General features: G+C 55.7%; 8 protein-coding genes across 8 annotated transcripts; 2 read left to right on the top strand and 6 right to left on the bottom strand.

The window, feature by feature from the left end:
* Positions 1–280: 280 nt before the first annotated feature.
* BO66DRAFT_395271 (transcription factor SPN1) lies at positions 281–2,354 on the bottom strand (the record flags this gene model as incomplete). Its single annotated transcript, XM_025648180.1, has 3 exons — positions 1,523–2,354; positions 1,366–1,448; positions 281–1,283 (listed from the first exon to the last, which is right to left on the bottom strand). Coding segments are annotated over exons 1-3 (1,219 nt in total), but the record flags the coding sequence as incomplete, so codon positions are not given.
* A 226-nt stretch (positions 2,355–2,580) lies between these two features.
* Positions 2,581–2,979, top strand: BO66DRAFT_442834 (uncharacterized protein; the record flags this gene model as incomplete). The annotated part of the gene is made up of 4 exons (XM_025651461.1): positions 2,581–2,593; positions 2,653–2,684; positions 2,797–2,863; positions 2,942–2,979. 4 exons carry the CDS (start codon positions 2,581–2,583, stop codon positions 2,977–2,979), a joined length of 150 nt encoding a protein of 49 aa, XP_025499545.1.
* A 159-nt stretch (positions 2,980–3,138) lies between these two features.
* On the bottom strand, positions 3,139–5,154 carry BO66DRAFT_358567 (putative nucleoporin). Its single transcript, XM_025644941.1, has 3 exons — positions 4,291–5,154; positions 3,568–4,223; positions 3,139–3,506 (listed from the first exon to the last, which is right to left on the bottom strand). Exons 1-3 carry the CDS (start codon positions 4,910–4,912, stop codon positions 3,393–3,395), a joined length of 1,392 nt encoding a protein of 463 aa, XP_025499546.1. The 5' UTR covers positions 4,913–5,154; the 3' UTR covers positions 3,139–3,392.
* Positions 5,155–5,411: 257 nt separating this feature from the next.
* BO66DRAFT_395274 (coiled-coil-helix-coiled-coil-helix domain-containing protein) lies at positions 5,412–6,714 on the top strand. Its single transcript, XM_025648181.1, has 4 exons — positions 5,412–5,553; positions 5,775–6,002; positions 6,154–6,286; positions 6,407–6,714. The coding sequence occupies exons 1-4, from the start codon at positions 5,534–5,536 to the stop codon at positions 6,542–6,544; spliced, it is 519 nt and encodes a 172-aa protein (XP_025499547.1). The 5' UTR covers positions 5,412–5,533; the 3' UTR covers positions 6,545–6,714.
* A 321-nt stretch (positions 6,715–7,035) lies between these two features.
* Positions 7,036–8,733, bottom strand: BO66DRAFT_405366 (acyl-CoA-binding domain-containing protein; the record flags this gene model as incomplete). Its single annotated transcript, XM_025648971.1, has 4 exons — positions 7,036–8,068; positions 8,228–8,300; positions 8,377–8,490; positions 8,718–8,733. 4 exons carry the CDS (start codon positions 8,731–8,733, stop codon positions 7,036–7,038), a joined length of 1,236 nt encoding a protein of 411 aa, XP_025499548.1.
* An 899-nt stretch (positions 8,734–9,632) lies between these two features.
* Positions 9,633–11,677, bottom strand: BO66DRAFT_395277 (putative GABA permease). The gene is made up of 3 exons (XM_025648182.1): positions 11,262–11,677; positions 10,644–11,204; positions 9,633–10,589 (listed from the first exon to the last, which is right to left on the bottom strand). Exons 1-3 carry the CDS (start codon positions 11,363–11,365, stop codon positions 9,665–9,667), a joined length of 1,590 nt encoding a protein of 529 aa, XP_025499549.1. The 5' UTR covers positions 11,366–11,677; the 3' UTR covers positions 9,633–9,664.
* Positions 11,678–12,628: 951 nt separating this feature from the next.
* On the bottom strand, positions 12,629–13,334 carry BO66DRAFT_200343 (uncharacterized protein). The gene has a single exon (XM_025642517.1). The coding sequence runs from the start codon at positions 13,219–13,221 to the stop codon at positions 12,859–12,861; it is 363 nt and encodes a 120-aa protein (XP_025499550.1). The 5' UTR covers positions 13,222–13,334; the 3' UTR covers positions 12,629–12,858.
* On the bottom strand, positions 13,335–18,343 carry BO66DRAFT_200342 (putative jumonji family transcription factor). The gene is made up of 5 exons (XM_025642516.1): positions 17,883–18,343; positions 17,703–17,800; positions 16,720–17,645; positions 15,611–16,667; positions 13,335–15,470 (listed from the first exon to the last, which is right to left on the bottom strand). Exons 1-5 carry the CDS (start codon positions 18,141–18,143, stop codon positions 13,448–13,450), a joined length of 4,365 nt encoding a protein of 1,454 aa, XP_025499551.1. The 5' UTR covers positions 18,144–18,343; the 3' UTR covers positions 13,335–13,447.
* Positions 18,344–18,784: the final 441 nt, after the last annotated feature.

The following is an 18,784-nucleotide window of genomic DNA, read 5'->3' on the forward strand; positions in this document are numbered from 1 at the left end:
GTTGCTTGGGCAGTGCAATCCATAGTATCACTTCGGAACTTTCCTGCCGAATCGGCGATTACTTTTCCTGATGCCCCGGTGGCTAAGGTTGTTACTCATACATGCAATTCTCGTTCTTTTCTCGTGCGAGATTACGCCCCCTCATTCCCCGTATACCGGGTGTTGTAGGAACAGATCGATTTGCTGTCCATTGTCCACGGTCTAGTCTAATCTAGCCTTATGGGCTGATCAATCAATCGCATGTTTGGTCAGATTTTTTTTCCCTTCCCTTCTCCTTCGTCTCCTTCGTCTCCTCGCCTCTCCTCACTAGTCACATACTCCGTAAGCTTTAAATTAAATGATTACAATTCATTCCCAATTTCCTGCGCCTTTCCCGTCCGTAAATAAATCGAATACGAAGCAAAGATAAAGAACATATGCAACTAAAGCTACACTCCAAACACCCCCCGCTATCGCCGGGATCCCTTGGACGCCGCAATCTGTCGCGCCCGCATCTTCCGGAATCGATCCTCGCCGCTGGCGCCCAAGGGTCGCGCAAACTTGCTCTCCTGTACCATCGTCGGGCGCGGCACCACCGTGTAACTCGTGTGAGTGAGGTCGGCGCGCGCCCGGTTCGCCAGTCGCGGCGGCAGCATTTCGCGCGCGCGCGCCTCCGCCACCGACGTTTGCGCCGATTTGGGACGAGATGTGCCCAGTTGACTGGTTCAAGTTAGCAGGGAAATGCAAAAGTGCGATATTGGAGCAATCGAAAGCGACGATCGACGACGAAAACGCTGCAGACAAGAGGGGAGATGGGAAACATACGTAGGATCAAAAGCAGCCTCCTGGTACACCCGCTTGGAGTAGTCGTCGCTGCGCTGCAGGATCGGGCGCGTCCACTCGGCCAGCAGGCGCTCGGCCATGCGCTTGATACCTGGCTCCGGTCGCTTGCTCCGCGTGTAGAATACAATCACCTTGCCGACCCCACTGGCGATCAACGTCTCCTTGTTGATCGGCAGCTTGCCCAGCGCCGTCATCAGATCGCGCTGGATGTTGTAGGCGGGGAGCGAGCCGTCGTCCAGCGGCTCCAGGAAGAACTTGACGGCCTCGAGCAGGTTGATTTCCGGATCGACCAGACTGTTGACGTATTGGTTGCGATTCAGCAGCGAGACGACCTCCGGGAGCATCTTGAGTTTGTGCATGGCGGGCTTGCCTTCGCGGCGGTTGATGGCATCCATCTGTGCGGCGTGGGTCATGCGTTTGCGCATGTCTTCGATCTCAGCATCGGCCATTTGTTCCAAATCCTAACCCCGTAAATCATTAGTTGAGAGCGCCCTTTCCCTTTCATAAAAGACAGCGTAGAACATCCAGGGGCAAAAAACATACAATGCCATCCGCCTTCCGGAACCGTCTCTTAGTCGGCTTCTTCAACGCTTCATCCATAGCACGATCGAGCGCTCTCCTCCGTCCTGTTCACCCCCAAAATAAAGATTAGCATTCCCCCCACAATCTCCGTTTTCTTCCCACGGGGACCACAACTCACGCGTAGCAGGATCCAAGGTCTCATCATCCTCCGGCAACACCTCCTTCTTCTTCGACGCGCCCGTCCGTCTCCGCCCGGCCTTGCCCGTGCCGCCTTCCTCATCACTGGCCCCGCCGCCTTCCTCCAGCTCGCGCATTCGACGGCTCTTCTTCTCGCGCCGGCCCTCGCGCTTCCGCTTCGACTGCTCCCCCTCGGCCCCCTCCGTGCGCTTGCGCTTGTGCCGTCCGATCAGCTTCAGGTTGTCCTCGTCGATGGCCAGCTGCGGGCGGTCCTCGATGTCGACGTTCTCCGGGTCGAAGTCCTCGAACTGCGCCTCGTCCACCTCGGACAGGATCGACTCGTCGTCCGAGTCGTGGGCTTTGTCATCGTCATCTTCGTCGTCTTCGGGCTCCGAGGCCGCAGCATTCTCTTGGTCTTGGGGTCGGGGTTGGGGTTGGTGGTCGCTTTCTTCGGCGTTGTTGTCGGCGCCCGCGCCGGCGTCCGGGGTCGGGGCACGGGCGGGTTCATCTTCGATGGCCGGGGAGACGGCTCGTTGTTGTTCGGGGCTGTTGGGTGCGGACATCTTGACAGAGTCTGCGGTGGTGTGTTTGTGTGGTGGGGTGGTGTCCTGGGGACTGGATGGTGGTGTTGTGTTGGTTGGTGGTTTCAGGGAGATGTGGATGCCTGGTGTAGTTGTTGGTGGAGTTGATGGTAGTGGTAGTTTCAAGCCTGACGCAAGTATCGTAAAGAAAGAAAGGACTCTCTCCTGACTCAAGCTTTTCCCCCTTGTGAGTAATCCTGTGAATAGTTCCGGAAAATGACAGACAGATGACGATTGAAGGAGGAAACGAAATGGATGGAACTCCAAGAAAAGAGACTGGCGCCGCAAAGGCAAGTAAAGGATGGGCTGGAGGAATCCGTTCCGCCTCCGCAGGTGGTCCGTGCTCGGCAGAATCTCTTTTCCTTCGGGGTCGTCAAGCTGATAGAGACATACACTTAAGAAACTAGCCTTCCATCTGCCAGTATACAACTCTTCAACTCACTTTCTCTTTCATTTTTCATACACATTATCTCTCACAATGTTCGCTCCCGGTAGGTCCTACCCCTTCTTTTGAGCAATTAGAGCATTCACTAACACCCCATCCTTTCAGGTCAGGAACAGCTCTCCAGAGAGGACATCAAGGTATTTCTCATTGCCCGACGACCGCTATGATCTATGCATGCCCAGGGCCATGGCCTTGCTACACGGGCCCCCGGTCCAAAGCATGAACAGCAGAGCTAACAACCAACAACAGGCTGGTGAGGCCCAGGCCAACCAGACCGTCCGCATGGCCATCACCGGCGGTGTCCTCCTCTACCTCTGTATGATGTCTCCCGCTCTCGCCGTGTCTCTTTCCGGCCGATCCATCCAAAGCTAACCGTGAGATCTCGCTACTGCAGCTCCCTTCGCCGTCGAGTTCGTCAAGAAGTTCCTGTAAATCGTACAGCATTCGTTCGATGATCATCCATCCGGCTCGATGAACCCGAATATCCTCCTTCTACCGGACTAGAAGACTGTGGTACTGGATACAAGGGCGGTGGTGGACATGAAACCCATTTTTTGATGTATACTAGATCCATTGGAGGGAGCCCCGGTTTTTTTATTTCCACCTAGAAAGAGAATATCTTGCGTATGTTTCTACCTCGTCTTGAGTCTGCGCTTAACGATAAGTAAGAAAGGATCCCTGGCGCGAACGCGCGCGGGTGATGTTGCGGATACCAGCTCCTCGAAAACTCCGGTCAATTGCTTTGCTTCCCCGATCAAACCCAGCAAAGAAAGCAGTAAGTAGAAAGCACACCCCGATTCGTAATAGATTGAACTCAAATGAGAAAGGCATGAGAATGATAAACACTACAATAAATGAGCCCCGCCGCCGGGGAGCTTCTGCGACTCTTCGAAATCCTTCTTCACCGACTCCAGCTCCTTCTGTAGGTGCTGGATCTGCACGTGGTAATCGTCCAATATCTACCGCACCTTGTTAGCAATGGAAACTTCATCCGGTTTGACGGGGAAGGTGCCTGCTTACCTTCTTCGCCGTCTTCAATGTCTGCTCATCTAACTCATCCTCCGCCTGGGCTGTGGCCTTGGGTCCCGCCCGCTCCATCTCCTGCTGCAACCGCCGCGAATGCTCCCGGATGGCCAGCATGCGCGCCCAGATCTCCTCTCCGCGGCCGTTTATCGACGGGTCGAAGACCGACCGCTCCAGCTGCGTTAGCTTTTTCCGCAGCTCCTCCTCGGCATCATCCATCGCGTAGCCGCGGTTGCGCAGCACCTGGGTCTTGGCCGCCAGCGTCAGGCACCGCTTGCTGAGAACAAGGTGTTTCCGCCGACAGTCGGCGATGCGCACGCTGATCTTCAGGTCATGTCGCGACAGGAGCTCGGTCAGGCAGTTGTTGATCTCGTGCATCCGGGTCTGCAGCATGGTGAGGAAGTCCTTCTGGCGCTGCGCGCGCTTGCCGAGGTCAAAGAATCCCTGCACCAGGACCGGTACATAGCCCGGTTCGGGTCGCTTGCGGAGCGCATCCTCCCATTTTGCCTCGTCATCTCCATGTCCCGGCTGGTAGAAGGGCGCCGCGTCTTCGCCGACGTTGTTGTACAGGTAGGTGCGGAACGGGGACGCGCGGTTGTTGGGGTCCCATTTATCCTTGACAATTTGAATCTGCATGGGAACGGTGCGGTGGACTTGTGCAAAGGGGGCAAGATAGTTAGTACATTTTAAAAAATATCATAATCGAGATGCAGCACCAACCTCCCGTAACGGCCCGTCCGGGCTCCCAAAGACTCGACCCCAATTGCGATTGCTGCTGTGCATTGGACTGTCCGAATTGCAATGTCGACCCCATCTGTCCTGCCGGCAATCCTGGTACCTGTTGCTGTTGTTGACCCAGCAGAGAGCCACCGAACAATCCTGACTGCTGTTGCTGCTGCTGTGGTTGCGCCTGCTGGCCAAAGAGACCGGTGCCCTGAGGCTTCTGACCCAATCCTCCGAACAGACCTCCGCCTCCTAGTCCTGACGCGGGCTGCGTCTGGGGTTGTTGGGGCAATGCGCCGAACGCAGGTTTTTGCTGGGTTGCATTTGTGTTGCCAAAGAGGCCGCCGCCTGTGGTCGATGACTGCGCGTTGGTGTTCGTGGCGCCGAACAAGCCGCCCGTATTCGGTTGTTGCTGGGTACCGGCTGCTGTGTTTTGTCCAAAGAGACCACCGCCGGTCCCTGTCGTAGCAGCGCCAGTTCCTGCGTTGCCAAACATACCGCCGCCGGGGCCTTGTTGAGCATTGGCGCCGAAGGGGTTGGGTTTCGAGTCCGTGCTGGGGTTACCGAAGAGGGAATTCCCACCCGAAGGTTGAAAAGGTGTTTGACCGAAGAGGGACATGATGTGTGGTTGTGTTTGGGAGAGGAAGGGGTCTCGGCCGGTTGAGGTGAAGTTGAGGAGAGTGAATCTAAGCTCCGAGCTGGTATCAAGTAGAAAAGCAATGGGACAGCTCAGCGATTGACGAATCGACAGCTGCAAGACCCTTGAGCCAGACTAGTGTCCTGTGAAACAACAATCTCAAGAAGAGACCAGGACCAGCACAGCAAACCTCGAGACCGAAACAATCACGAACAGCAACGGCGATGCGGAGAGCTGCGACTCGAAGCGCTTTTGTTCGGGGCAACCGCTTTGTTTTTCGCAGGTCACGTGCAGTCAGCTCACGCCGGGATCTGTTATTGCCTGAGGCACCAAAGGGATCTATGGCCACGATGCCCGCACCTCAGTCCTGCCTTAGGCGCTCAATATCTGCATTACCTAATCCATCCTCCCGCAACCAATCAACACTCAGCAAAAACCGACCTCCCAAACCTCTCCGCCGCAGCTTCAACTCATCGTCGTCGACCTTGTACTGCCCGCATCAAACCGCCCTCCTCCTCTCCTCTTCCTCCGGAATTGTCTCCCACCCTCCCCAATTGCAATTGAGCTACTCTCTCCGGAACCACCACCGAAACAACCGTCACCATGGCCCGCCGCGAGTCCAGGTATACATCCCCCCTCTCTTTCGCCTCTACCAACGACTACTGCAGCCGCCTTGTCTCTCTCTCTACATCCGAATACCTCCATAATCCCCAAACCCACCAACACCTACATATACCCACCCTCGCCACCACCAATGCCCACAACTGAACCCCCCAAACACCCCTTCCACTCCTTCCAATCTTTGAGAGTCACGAGCCTAAGCTAAGAACCAAAAACATGGCAGATTCTCCCAACAGGTGCTGGTCGACACCACGCCGATGCCCGACCACATCCCCAAGGTGGAGGAGATCGGCGCGACGTCCGCCCCGCTGTTCAGCGCCGCCTACTTCATCGGCGACCGGTGCCGGGCCTACAACGACGACTTCATGAAGTGCAAGGCCGAGGCCAACGGCCGGGGCGAGCTGGAGTGTCTGAAGGAAGGGCGGAAGGTGACGCGCTGCGCCGCGAGTGTGTACGGTGGACCCCTTTCTCTCCTCTCAATTGAGCTTGTCTTTGTGTCTGGGAGAAGCGAGCGATATATACGGGCTCAATTGGTTCCCCCCGCTTTCTGGAGCAGCAAAAGCAAAGGAAATAATAGCTATAACTAACGCGGCCGGAAACAGGATCAAGGATATCAACACCCACTGCCTCAAGCAATTCACCGCCCACTGGGAGTGTCTCGAGCAGAACAACCACCGTCTCTTCGATTGCCGTAAGGCCGAGGTGAACCTGAACGCCTGCGTGTTCGACAAGTTGGTTCGTTTTCCCCACCCCTCCCCTCCCTGACGCTTCTGCTTGTCCTTGTTTCTTGTTCCTCCAAGCCCTCAAACCCCACGGGGTGGGTTAACGAACCGGTACTAACGAGCGACAAAACAGGGCCTCAAGAAAACCATCCCCGGTGCCCCCGAAGATCAAACCCCCGTGCACCTGCGCCCACAACAAATCTTCTCCCGCTATCCCGGCCGGCAGTGGCAAGCGAACGAGGATGGGACACCCATCCTGGACAAGAACTAAGTGGTGGGGTTCGACGTCTGATTTCCTTTTTATGGCCGTGCGGTCTTGTTTTTCCCAGTTTTCTTTGGTCTTTGTTCGAGGTGTTTCGCCCATGATTTCTGATCGAAATGGCTCTCGTGTGTGTATGTGTGTGTGTGTATATATATTAGCATCAGGAATATTCATTTGGTATCAGAAGATGATCCCTCTCTTTTTTTGGTCTGTGTGTAATCCGGGCGGGGGGGGGGCGTGGTGATCCTGTCTAGATGTTACATGATAACATTGTGGTTTAGTGTACAGTACACCGACTCTCGTGACAAAAGGAAATCTCGATGGAGAATGAACCAGCAAGACATAGAAGAAAAGCATGCTCATCATCAAGATGTCCACGCATGCATACATGCTCAACAGAAAAAAAATGAAGTGTATAATATATACGAGAACATAGGAGACCACAGAGAACCCAGCATCTAGCAAGAGCGAAAGAGAGAGAGGGAGGATGGGCCCAGAAATCAAGAATCGCCTCGAGGGATCCTCTTCCTCCGCCAGAGCCTCGTCCTCGCCAATCGACTCTTCACCTCCGCCCACCCAATCTTGAGCACAACTTCCAGCCGCCGGTCCCCGCGGAGGCGCATCCACACCCACAGGACCCCCAGGATGGCCAGATCCACCATCACCTGCCGGAAACACACCCACAGGAACCAGCGGACCCAGGCCCAGACGCCCGAGCGGCGGCGCTGGGCCCGCGCGCGCGCCTCCATCTGCTCGCGCACGGCGGCGATCTCGGCCGTCATCGTCGTCAAGGCCTGCTCGACGCGGCGACGCCAGGATGCCGGTGTGGGAGGGGGCGGCGGCCGGCGTGGCCTCCCTCTTGACGGGGGATCGGGGGGCTCTACTGCTTCGTGAGGATGGGGTTGTGGTCGGTAGTCGTTCGCCTCCGCGTCGTCGTCGTCATCATCTTCTTCTTCATAGAGATTATCCTGAGCCTCCGCGTACACCTCTTCCTCATCCTCCTCCTCCTCATTCGCATCATGATCATGATGATCTACCTCATCATCGCCATATCCCTTGGAACGCGACCGAGCATACGCCCCTGGCTGACTCGGCTGACTCACGGGACTCATCACCCTCAGCCCCGAGCCCTCCTCGCGAACACGTCCGCGCCCACCATGTCGAGACGAGGCCGCCGCCGCCGTTTCGCCCTCCCCCATCGACGTAGCAAGAAGCCACCGCGCATACTCCTCGCGCGACAAGCGTCGCCCCGACGCCGAAGCACCACCACCACTCTCCCCCGCCGACCCACGATGTGACCGGAAATCGGCGGCCAACCCCTGGCTCCTCAGAAGCGCCTCCGAGCCGGACTCCGACGACTCCAACGAAGCGGTATTCGACTTGATCTGATCCCAGACGAACTCCAACTCGGCGACCAGCTCGCGGGCCTCGGCGGTCTGCGACGCATACTGATGCATCGTCTCGATCAGCGTGGAGATGTACCGGCGTTTGGCTTCGGTGCGGGAGAGACCGCGCTGGGCGTACCACGTATCCCTATCCCATATCGAATCAGCATCAGCAAGCAAGTCGCCAGAGAACCTTAGCCAAAGAAACCTCGATCCATCCACCCCAGAACGCATTCCCAAGCTCCCCCCCCCCACCAAAAAAAAAACCAATTGCCCAAGGAAAGAAAACGGCGAAGAATAAACCTACCACTTCTCACACTCCATAAACACATCCGGGGTATTCCCCACCGGTCGATCCATGACACCTTCGACGTCACCTTCTAAAGAACATAGCCATCAAAGATTAGCATTAGCCCCACCACGTAGCTGTCCGGAAGGGATAAGAAGGAAACATACCCATACTCTGCTTATACAAGCCATACAACTTCAAGCGCTCCGAGGCGGGCGGACGCGCCGTCCCCGTCCGCGGAATCCGTTTGACTGTGTTGAGGGCGTGGACGAAGACGCGGTCTGATTTCCAATCAAATTATAAAAGAACAATTAGCACCTGCTCTGAAAAAGGCTTTCCTAGAGTTCGAATTGCGCAGCGAGTAGATTCGAGAGAAATCCCTCCGACCTCAAATGACGCCGGTAGGCGAGATGGCATCCAAGCTTCCGAGGGAATGAAGGAATAACGGAACCACAATCCAGACAAACAGAGAAAAAGGAATGTGGTAGGCTTTGGGGGACAAACGCACCCACTGAGTCCGACATGATTCAACGCGCAACAGCAACGGCAACAACGAACTGGAACCCGAATGTAGTCTGGTCGAGGGTGGCTTCATGAGAGCAGTGGTGGTGGTGGATGCGGAGGCGGAGGCGGAGGCGAAGGCGGGCGCGGTGGTCGTAGCAAGGGGGTACCGCATGGATGGGGGGGCTTCCGCGAGACAGTAAGATTCAGAGTGATCGAATGTCCTCTCGGGAATTTTGTTTCTTGTGCTAGTTCACTCTGGGTTGGAGGGAAAGAGAAGCCGCGAGAGGAGAGAGTGGTCTGGTCGCGCGAGTGGAATTGCAAGGGAAAGCTTCCCCGGATTTCGGAGGTAGAAGGCAGAGACAGATAGATCGATTAGATAGTATGCGCGTCACGAATGGGAGGGGAAAAGGCCGAATGAAATCTGGACTCGACTGAGAATTGGTGGGAGGAAACGGAGAACCAGATGTCAAAGGGGAATTTTTCGAATGGAGGAGGGAGTTGGAGGCTGCAGCATGCAGGGTCAGTCAGGCCGATAAGTGTTGTTGGAGGTTTAACTCGGTTGATGCTGGATTGGAATGGACTGATTGACTGATTGACGGATTCGGCTCAACCGCGGCTGTTCGGCCTCGGAGGTCCCGCCCGTGATTCTGTGGGTTCAGCGCCCTCACTCCCCACCCACTTCTTCGATGCCATCCTTTGCCAGCCTGTGATGCTAGACAATTTCTATGATGTACATCTATCTCAATCCCTCGATTCTACAAAGTGTTGGATCAAGAAGAGGAAATCATCGTAATTGCTACCTCTACCAGTGAACAGCCAGTCAGACATACTCATATATACATTCATACGTACACATACATTCATACATCATTCACAAAACCAAATATCATACCAGACCACAGAATCAATATGTACAAAAGGTAACCACTGTATCAAAAAGAAACAGCCGAATTAATTCTTCGCTGAGCTACTTCGCCGCCCCTTCTCCCCCTCCGACAGGACATTCTCCGGATCCACCGGCTTCCCCGTCATCACCCCCGGCATCCCATCCACTTCCTCCGCCACCGGCGGCCCCGTGAAATGCTTGCGGGCATACACCACGTACCAGCCGATACTGATGGCCGCGAACCCGGCAAACACCACGCTGGCGTAGTTCATGCTGCTGGCGTCGACCGGCAGCGACACGGGCATGCAGAACAGCACCACCGCCAGCACGATCCAGCACACGGCCAGTCCGTTGATCGCGTACCCGAACCGACCCAGCGAGAAGCTCGACTCGCGCACCGCGCGACGGCCCCGGCACATGAGGATCAGGATCGGCAGCCCGTAGGACGTGGACAGGCAGATCGTGGCGACGCCCGTGAACGAGTTGAACGCCGCGCTGGAGCCAAAGTAGATCAACCCTAGGAGACAGTCCACCGCGGTCGACAACACGATCGCCCACACGGGCACGTCCAGACGCTCGTTGACCCGGCGCCAGAGTCGGAAGCCGGGGATCGCCCCGTCGCGCGCAAAGGCGTACGTGCAGCGGCTGGCGGCCGTCAGGGCGCCAATGCCGGCGAACATCAAGATCCCCAGGATCAGGAACAGCAGACCGAAGCCGCCGCCGGCGGAGCCCGTTGCCGTCTTGAAGATCAGCCCGATCGGTTGTCCGCTGGCGACGTCGAGGAGCGATTGCACCGAGGGGAGCACGAACAGGATCGGAATCAGATACACCAGGCCCGTGATGCCGGCCGCCGCCACCGACAGGACAATGGCCTTGGGCACCTCGCGGTGCGGGTTCTGCACCTCCTCGCACATTGAAGCCACCATGCCGTACCCTGTCAGCGTATACGCGGCTTGCAAAAGTCCCACGAAGAACGCCCAGCCGGACGGCCTATTCATCTGTCAGCTGCAATACGAACCCATCCACGCCGACGAGGAAACTCACCAGCCACTCTGCGAAGAGTCGTAGTGCGCAAACACAAACTCAGCATCGCGACGATGATCCGCCATCGTCAAGAGGGTAACCAATATGATAATTACGCTAGCCGCAGTCCAATAGATGCACACTTTGTTGATCAAGTCCAGGTACTTGGAGAAGAAGATATTGACCAGTGCGCAGACAAGAATGACCGCCCAGAAGGTGAGGATCGTCTGCCACGCGTTGGCCACAAAGTCCTCATTCCACAGGGAGATGGCGCTCAGGATCAGCTGACCACCGGAGAAGGTGATGCTGAGGGTGACGGTCCAGTTGCCCACCAGCGTCAGCCAGCCGTCGATGAAGGACAACATCGGGGCCCATCGTCGGGTCGGTAGCATGGCACTCCAGTAGTATACACCTCCAGCGGTAGGGTAGACGGCGCAGATTTCGGCAAGCGATGCGGCGATGGCGATGGAGATGAGTGTGACGAGGACCCAGCCCCAGATGATGGTCACCGACTGGCCATCGGCGAGGGTGATGTAGAGGGTGGTGCTGAGACCGAAGGGCGCGGCCATGATTGCAAAGGACCTGGTTTCTCTCATCAGTCAAGATCTCCAATCGCAGTCCAGTCTATGGTTAACATACAGCCCGAGAATACTGAGCATGCTCAAATTTCGCGGCAATTCGCTCTTGTACCCCATGCGAGCCAACGCCTCATCGGCGTTGGCATCCACAGAGGCTTGACGCATATTGATAGATGGATAGATGGATGGATGGGAGTCGAGAGGGAAGCTTTTATTGGGAGGTTGTCATCGCAGGTCAAGTAGAGTGATGACTAGAGTAGGAAAGAAGAGGAGCGTTAGTAGCGAATGCGACCAGGATACCCCGCGAGGAAAGAAGGAAGGTGAGAGGACGGAAGGAGGGAGTGTATAAATGGGGATGATGGGATGAATGATAATAGAGCGAGTAAAACAGGAAATAGAGGTAGAGGTGGGAAGTGGAAGTGGAAGTGGAAGTGGAAGTGGTAATGGTGAAATAAGGTACCTGGTAGTGATAGGAATGTACCCAGCAACAGTGCAATGAAGTCAGTAAGTACTCCGGACTCATTAAGTCAATGAATGGAATGCTTAATTCCCCCGCACGTCACCCATGATCAGGTCATCCTTTCCCTTGCCTTCTTTTACCACTCAGCATTTCTTCCCACTCTCTCCAGACTTGCACATGAAAAGGACCCATCGTCGAACCGGGGAGGCAGAGAGACTCTACCAATCACCGCCGAGCAGGCTCGATAAACTCCTTCACTAACAGACTCCGGTGTCGGGCTAGACGCCCTAAAAGGGGCGCGGTCCGAGACCGCGCTGATAAGCACACCTACAATCCAAGAAAGAACGATAAGTCAATAATCAATGATCAGACAAGCCCATTAGTTCTGGCTATGAAATGCATCCCTACGCTTATCTGTCTCGTCGATACAGTCAATCCACCTCTTATCGGGGTTCTCCCTTTTCATCCTCTCCCTGCACACATGCTCCTGAAACACATTAGAACAGCCACGCGATTGATTTGAAGGAGAATTCACGCGCGGATGGCAACTCCGGCTGGCACTCATGCATGACGGGTGGAGAGGGACGAACACCTCGTGTTGGTAGAGCCACCATCTCCTCGGCCTCCTCCTCCACCTCCTCAACCATGGCGCTGCCCAGTCTGGCTCCCCGCGGGGTAATTCCAGCTTACTTCCTGAGGTTCCAGTTTAGGGCCCGTCGCTGCCTAACCCAACGACTACACCAACTTACAACGTATTACAAGAAACTACAAAAAACGAAAAACTACATCAACACCAGACAGGCACACCTATATCTCTAACTAATCGGTGATTCACGGCTATCCATTTGCTAGGTACATACAGCACAGTGAATTGTCACTATTCCAGTGACGGCTGCCACATCGCTTGACGGCACGCACCCACGCGGGTTCGGCCGGCAGATGAGCGCCAAAGTGATCCTGAAAGAGAGGTCCAGTGGAGGAGGGGATAAAGAGCGACGGACCGAAACAAGAATAAGAACCGGGGATAGGGGGGAGGGGGAGGAGGGGGAGGGGGCATAAGGGGGTATCAAACACGGGGCTCAGTATTAGAGACACTTAATTCGCCTCTGCTCGAGGCATTTTCTGTTCAACGAATAAGGGAAATGGATGCTTTTTTTCGAGTGGTTTTTGGAAAGATGGTGCAGGGTGGGGGATTTCTCTAGTATATGGATAGACCTGTCTTACTGAAGCGGCAGTAGGCTCCAATGGCTCTCCCATCGCTCGGATGAAAAAAGACTCCAGGTGTTGGTGATAGGGGGACAAAGGTGAAACGTGCTGGAAAATAAAAGAATTGAAAAAGAACAGGTAAAGAGCAATCGAGGCCAAATCCGCCGAGTGGACAGTGGGAAGAGTCAGTCCGATCATCGAGACGCCTCACATTAGGCGGATGGCCACCTGGCCTAACATCACGCCCACCGCCATTTGATCCTTTGGTCGTTCGGATCCTTAAAAGGGTCGGATTTTGGCAACCACCCCTCAGACCCCGAGAGAAGAAGATAGAGGAGACAATCAAAAGCCTCATCGAAACAAGGCCCCAATTGGAGAGACCACTAGCCAGCTAGGGTCGATCCGATTGTGAATGATCATCGTCCGGATGAAGAAAAGAGGCACAAAAATAATCGCAAACGCCCAGTCATGCAGTCGTCAATCCAGATAAGTCGTTACATGGTGATAATGTGAGGGGAAAGGTGAGGATGCAAATGTCATCGCAGGCATATCAATCGAGTGGTGGATAGGCTGCTCCGTGGTTAGGGGCTGAGCACCGCGCCAATATCTTCCGTCCCGTCCATGCCGAACCCAGCCATATCGACTGAGTGCAAGGAACCCGGACCTCCGCGACCCAGAGAGATGTCGGACGACGCATAATCATGCTTGAGTCGTTCATGGGGCCCAAAGAACGGTCGACTCTCCTCGTTCGGAGTGTTCCCATCGCCAGCGGCCCACGGCCCATGTTGCCAAAACCTCGTATTCGCCTGTTGATCGCCAAAGAGATCATGGTGGTCATGATGGTTTTCCGGGGCGTGATGAGCAAAATCGTTCGGGGACTGGAATCGCAGATGCGACCGGCTGAAGTTCGAGCAGGGAGAGTCGGCGTGCAACGGCAGGTCCAAGTTGGGGAACGGCATGTCCTCCACCGTCGTGATATCAATGGTTGGGTTCTCCGTTTGCCGAGCTAGGGCTGTTGCCAGGCGGAGGTTGGAAGCTGAACTTTGACGACTATGGCTGGCCGACCGTTCGATGGCCCGTTGCACGAAACTCCCACATGTCTTAAGGATCTTCTCTTGGTCGGCAGGAGAGAGGCTGGCGAAGAAGTCGTTGGCGAGAGAAGGCCGGGGCAGTTCAGGTTCAACGCGGGTGAGGCCAAAGGTCTTCTGGGCATATTCCGTGAAGCCAGACGGCATGTCGTAGGGAGACTGGTAGACGGTCGGGGCCTGCTCACGCTGTTGCTCGAGATAAGCGTAGGTGCGTGGCACTTTCGAGAGCGCCAAGCCGCTGCCGTTCACCGCCTCTTGCTTGATGGGTTCCGGTTCCTTCTTTTGCAGCACGTCAAGCCGGTCCCGATGACTCACCAGCGAGAAGCGGAGCATCTGCAACAGCCGCGTCACCTCTTCTGATCGCATGTTCAGGGGTTGTAGCGAAAGAAGAGAGCCATCAGGCGCCCGGGGTTGTACCCGCTGCTGAGCCATAGCCAGTTCCAACTTCTCCAGGCCATTGGGCGGTGGGACAGATCCCATCGGACCCAGGAGCGTGTCAACAACCAGCTCGGGGCTGACAATGATGTATCCGGCGAAAACATTGGCATGGTCGGTAATCTGAGCCAGGCGACGGCGAGCGATCAGCTCCCGAACATTGGCAAAATTGTTTGCGGGAAGGTGGTGGTGGTGATTGTTCTGCTGCTGCTGCTGCTGTTGTAATAAATGGGACGGCGGATAATGATGGGTGGGATGAGTCTGGGAGTGTTGACGAGCATGAGGCTGCAAATGCGACTTGGTGACGTGCGGGTACGGGGCATGACGGGAAGATTGCGTTGGCAGGGTACGGTAAGCAGACGGCATCGCAGCAGGAGGCGGAGGAGGAGGAGGAGCAGCAGCAGCAGCAGAAAGCGCAGGGCGTGGAGGGGCAAGAGAAGAATGCTGCAGCAATGAAGGGCGGGGAGCAGCAGCAGCAGCGACGGCGGCGGCGGCAGCTGCGGCAGCGGTAGTGTGAGTATGCGTAGTGTTGTTGGCGGCAGCGGCAGGAGCAGCAGCAGCACCGACAGCAGAGGCGGTGGGAAGCGACAGAAGTTGTTGGTGGTGAGGAGGAACGCCAGCAAAGTGAGGGGCATACGGAGTCGTGGCAGGGAGACGATGGTGGGGTTGGTAAGAGGGGACCCGGGCCATCACAGCGCCAAGGGACTTAACGCTGTCCAGGAAATTCGCCCGCTGGTTGTGGACAGGCACAGTAGGGTTGTGCGTATACTGAGCCCTACATTCAGTGGACGATTCGCCCAGATAATACCAGATCTTCTCGCCCTGCATGAGGTTGATGGGCGCCGATGGTGGGGCAATGTGGTAACTAGTGCTGTCCACCGTCTCGAATTCGGCCCACTGATACGGGGAGTCTCCATCACCAAACGGATTTCCTGCCACCGGCACGGCTGACTCCAGCTCTTTCCGGCTCTCGGGCTTCCGAGCCAAGTGGGCAGGAAGAGGCTTGGTTCCTGGTGCCAGCGGTGAGAAATTACTCCGTCGAACCACGAGCATCCAGCGGTATGGTAATTCAATTACGTCCCTGTGCGTCGGTCACATCAGTCAGTCGGTCAATCAATCAAACAGTCCGTCAGACATTCCCATCACTGCATCATCGTCGTGATATCACCAATCGGGTAGTTTCCAAACAAGCGGGGGGAGGGGAGAAGGATGCTGTCTTACCCTCTAGGAAGCACCTTGACCAGCAACATTCGTTCCTCAGGTCGGTTCTCAAGCACCACCGCCCCATTGATTTCCTTGTCCGCCTGGAACTGCACTAGCTCCCCAGCCACCAAACGCCGTGCGGTTTGCATGAGTTTGCGGTCGTAATCGAGCGAATCGCCGTTGCCCATCCACGACGGTTTCTTTTGGCGGTGGTACTTGCATTTAAGGTCCACGCTAGGGATCGAATACTGCTCGCCATCGTCGGCGATCACGGCGATCACACCTTCCTCCACTTGCACACCAGCCAGAAGCGCACAAGTGGCATGGTAGGAACGGGTACATTTGCCGAAATTGCATTGGAAGCAAGCACCGCGCACCTCGCGGCAAAAAAGGCACTTGAGGCCCATGCGAGCCTTGGGGACTTTATCCACATCGCACACCACCTCCCGTCCACTCTCGTCCCGAAGAATCGTTGTCTCCTCTGTATACAGAGCACAACGCCGATGGGCGTGTGCCTTGCCATCCTCGGTTGGTAAGAGATCTTCGTAGTCGAGATTGTTGGGACACAAAACGCAGGGGATTTTCCGCGGAACATCCATACTCATACGCATACGTTTTGCCTTGGTGGTTTCGCCGTCCTGCTTCCGCTTGCGCCCCCGAGTAGATGTCTTCTCGGGAACACTGCGAGGCGGTGTCAGAAGATCCGACACGCCTTCCATCGCATCCAGGTCGCTGTCGTATTCTCCATAATATTCAGGAGTTGCCTCCCCGCGAAGCTTTCGTTCAATCTCGTCAACATCAATCCAGACACTGTCGGCTTCGCAGTGGCACTTCTTGGCCACCCGTCCATAGTCCAACCACTTTTCCGTGGCGAAGTTAACGGATTCGGCACAGTTGTAACCCAAATTGTAGCCAGAGTGGTAGCCATATGGATAAGTGATGACGAATTCGCCCTCGTAATGCACCAGTCTGTTGACTGTGATGCCATACTGTGACTTTAATAGACTAGGCGAGACAAGGTAAGTTTTGTGGCGGAGGAATTGGTCGCAGCTCTTGGCATCACTTTGCCATATACCTTGATCTAGAATTAGCACTGGAAGGCCACCGTACTTGGCTTGTTATCTTACTCTTCATGGCCTGTTCGAACCGAGGAGCATCCTCCTGAGAAATGCTGTACCATTGCTTCGGAGCTCCGAAATGGATATAGTTGATGCTGTACAGATCCATGTCCTCCAGGTGCCAGGCGAAAGTCGCTTTCCACATACCCAGATAGAGATATGCAGTATTAACACCCGGCACTTTCTGCCCGAGCACGTCCAACAAATTCGGTAACCGGGCGACGTTCCACGAAGTCGTGATATTGTCATCGAAGAGGGAGCCAGGCATATCAGCGCCGTACAGCGGGTTGTTGAACATCAAGGACTTCCAGTAAGCGGTTTCTAGCTCCTCGCATCGTTCTGCCGTGTACTCTTCGCTGTCATGAATGCGATAATCGAAGTCTTTAAAGGCCTCCTCGTCCACATAGTCGACTGCATCACCGCCCTTGTTGTGTTTTCGGCGCGCAGTAACTGACTTGGGCTGCCGACCCTTGGGCTTCGGGCCGGGTAGGGATTCACCGTCGCTCAACTCCTCCGTCTTCGTCTCCACTGGATTTGATTCCGGGGAGACAGGGGTCGGAGGACCTTCCGGCTTGATCTTGTCGAGGCCTTCCTCGGCAGGAGGCTCCTCCTTGACCTTAACCTGGTTGGACCGTTTGGGCGGGCGGCCCGGACCTGGACGACGTTTCTGCGAGTCTGCTCGAGGCGTCTGGTTTCGAGGCGCAGGATGGGCGCGATTCACCCGCTCCTGATTCCGGCGCCGCTCACCTCTGCGTGCGGGAGGTTGGTGACTGCTTTCTTCACACAATCCTTTCCACTGGGGCAGATTGTATGATCGCTGTCTCTCGATGTTGGCCTGTGTGTATGTCCCGTGCGAACCGTGGAACTCCTGCATGATCGGATTCTTCACGCGAATCTTCTTCACGGCTTCGTCGAGCGGCGGAAGGGCATCGGACCTTTTGAGACGACCGATGAGCGCTACTTTTCGTAGGATTGACTGGGGACACACTTACCACTCCTTCGGGGGAATGATCTTGATAATACCCGATCGCATGCCATACTCCTCGACTTTGTTGATGAACGACTGAAAGTCCCGGAACTGATCCATGGTCTAGCGAGTTTCCAGTTAGCCCAAGCGTCCGATGCAGAAGCTAGACGATCGGACTCCGTCAGCGGGAGACCAGGCGACTCACCGGCTTGAAGACGGGAACCTTGCCACCACCATAGTAGTGATCTGGCTCAATCACTTCGTCGTCGGCTTCCACCGAGGGTATCTCCTCCTGAGCGCCGGGGACATTGTGGTCGAGTTCAAGGTCCGATAGCTCCGAAGGCACGCCCTCGGGGGCCTCCTTCTTGCCGTTGGCGCTTTGCGGCGGAGTGATTGAAGCCGCATGGGTCGCCGGACCGCCCGCGATCGACTCGAAGAGGGGTTGATCAAGCGCTGCCGCCATCATCTCAAGATGAGAGAAACGAAAGGGGGGGAGAATTGGTCGGAGAGATCGATTGGGGTGCCGTCGTCGGAAGAAGCGACCGCTGATCGACGGCAGGATAGGGATTCCCAGCGGTCGGGGGAGTAAGCGTGACGTAGAGGAGGTAACTTTCAGCAGGTGCTGTACTGCGGAAGCCGGTTAATATCGCGACGGTAGTGCTTTGGACAAAAGAACACCAAAAGAAGGTTTATTTGAGTGTTTGATAATAGTGAGAGATGGAAGAGGTAAGTCGGGGAAAAGTATGGGTGAATGGGAGGCAGAGTGAATTGAAGATGAAGTGCCCGGCTAGGATGATCCAAGCTCAGTTGGGACAAATTGCAAAAGATTCCGAGATCATGCGAAGCGCAAGAAACACCGGGAAGGAGTCAGATAAAGATAGGGACCGGGTGGAACAGTGAATGATGATGAGATCGGTATCGACAGCGGTAGGCTGTAGCAGCAGACCAGCACGCAACGCAGGCCCCTCCTCCAGTATGAAGGCTCAGGGAACGGAGGGAGCAGATTTGCCGTGGGTGTGTTGCAGGACCAAGCAGCAGGAGTAACGATGGCGCTAGTTCAGCAGCGGTGCAGAAAGAGAGGAATGGGTTTGAGCTAGCGCGAGGAGG

The sequence above is a fragment of the Aspergillus aculeatinus genome (genome assembly GCF_003184765.1).
Source record: "Aspergillus aculeatinus CBS 121060 unplaced genomic scaffold BO66scaffold_59, whole genome shotgun sequence".
Classification (NCBI taxonomy): domain Eukaryota; kingdom Fungi; phylum Ascomycota; class Eurotiomycetes; order Eurotiales; family Aspergillaceae; genus Aspergillus; species Aspergillus aculeatinus.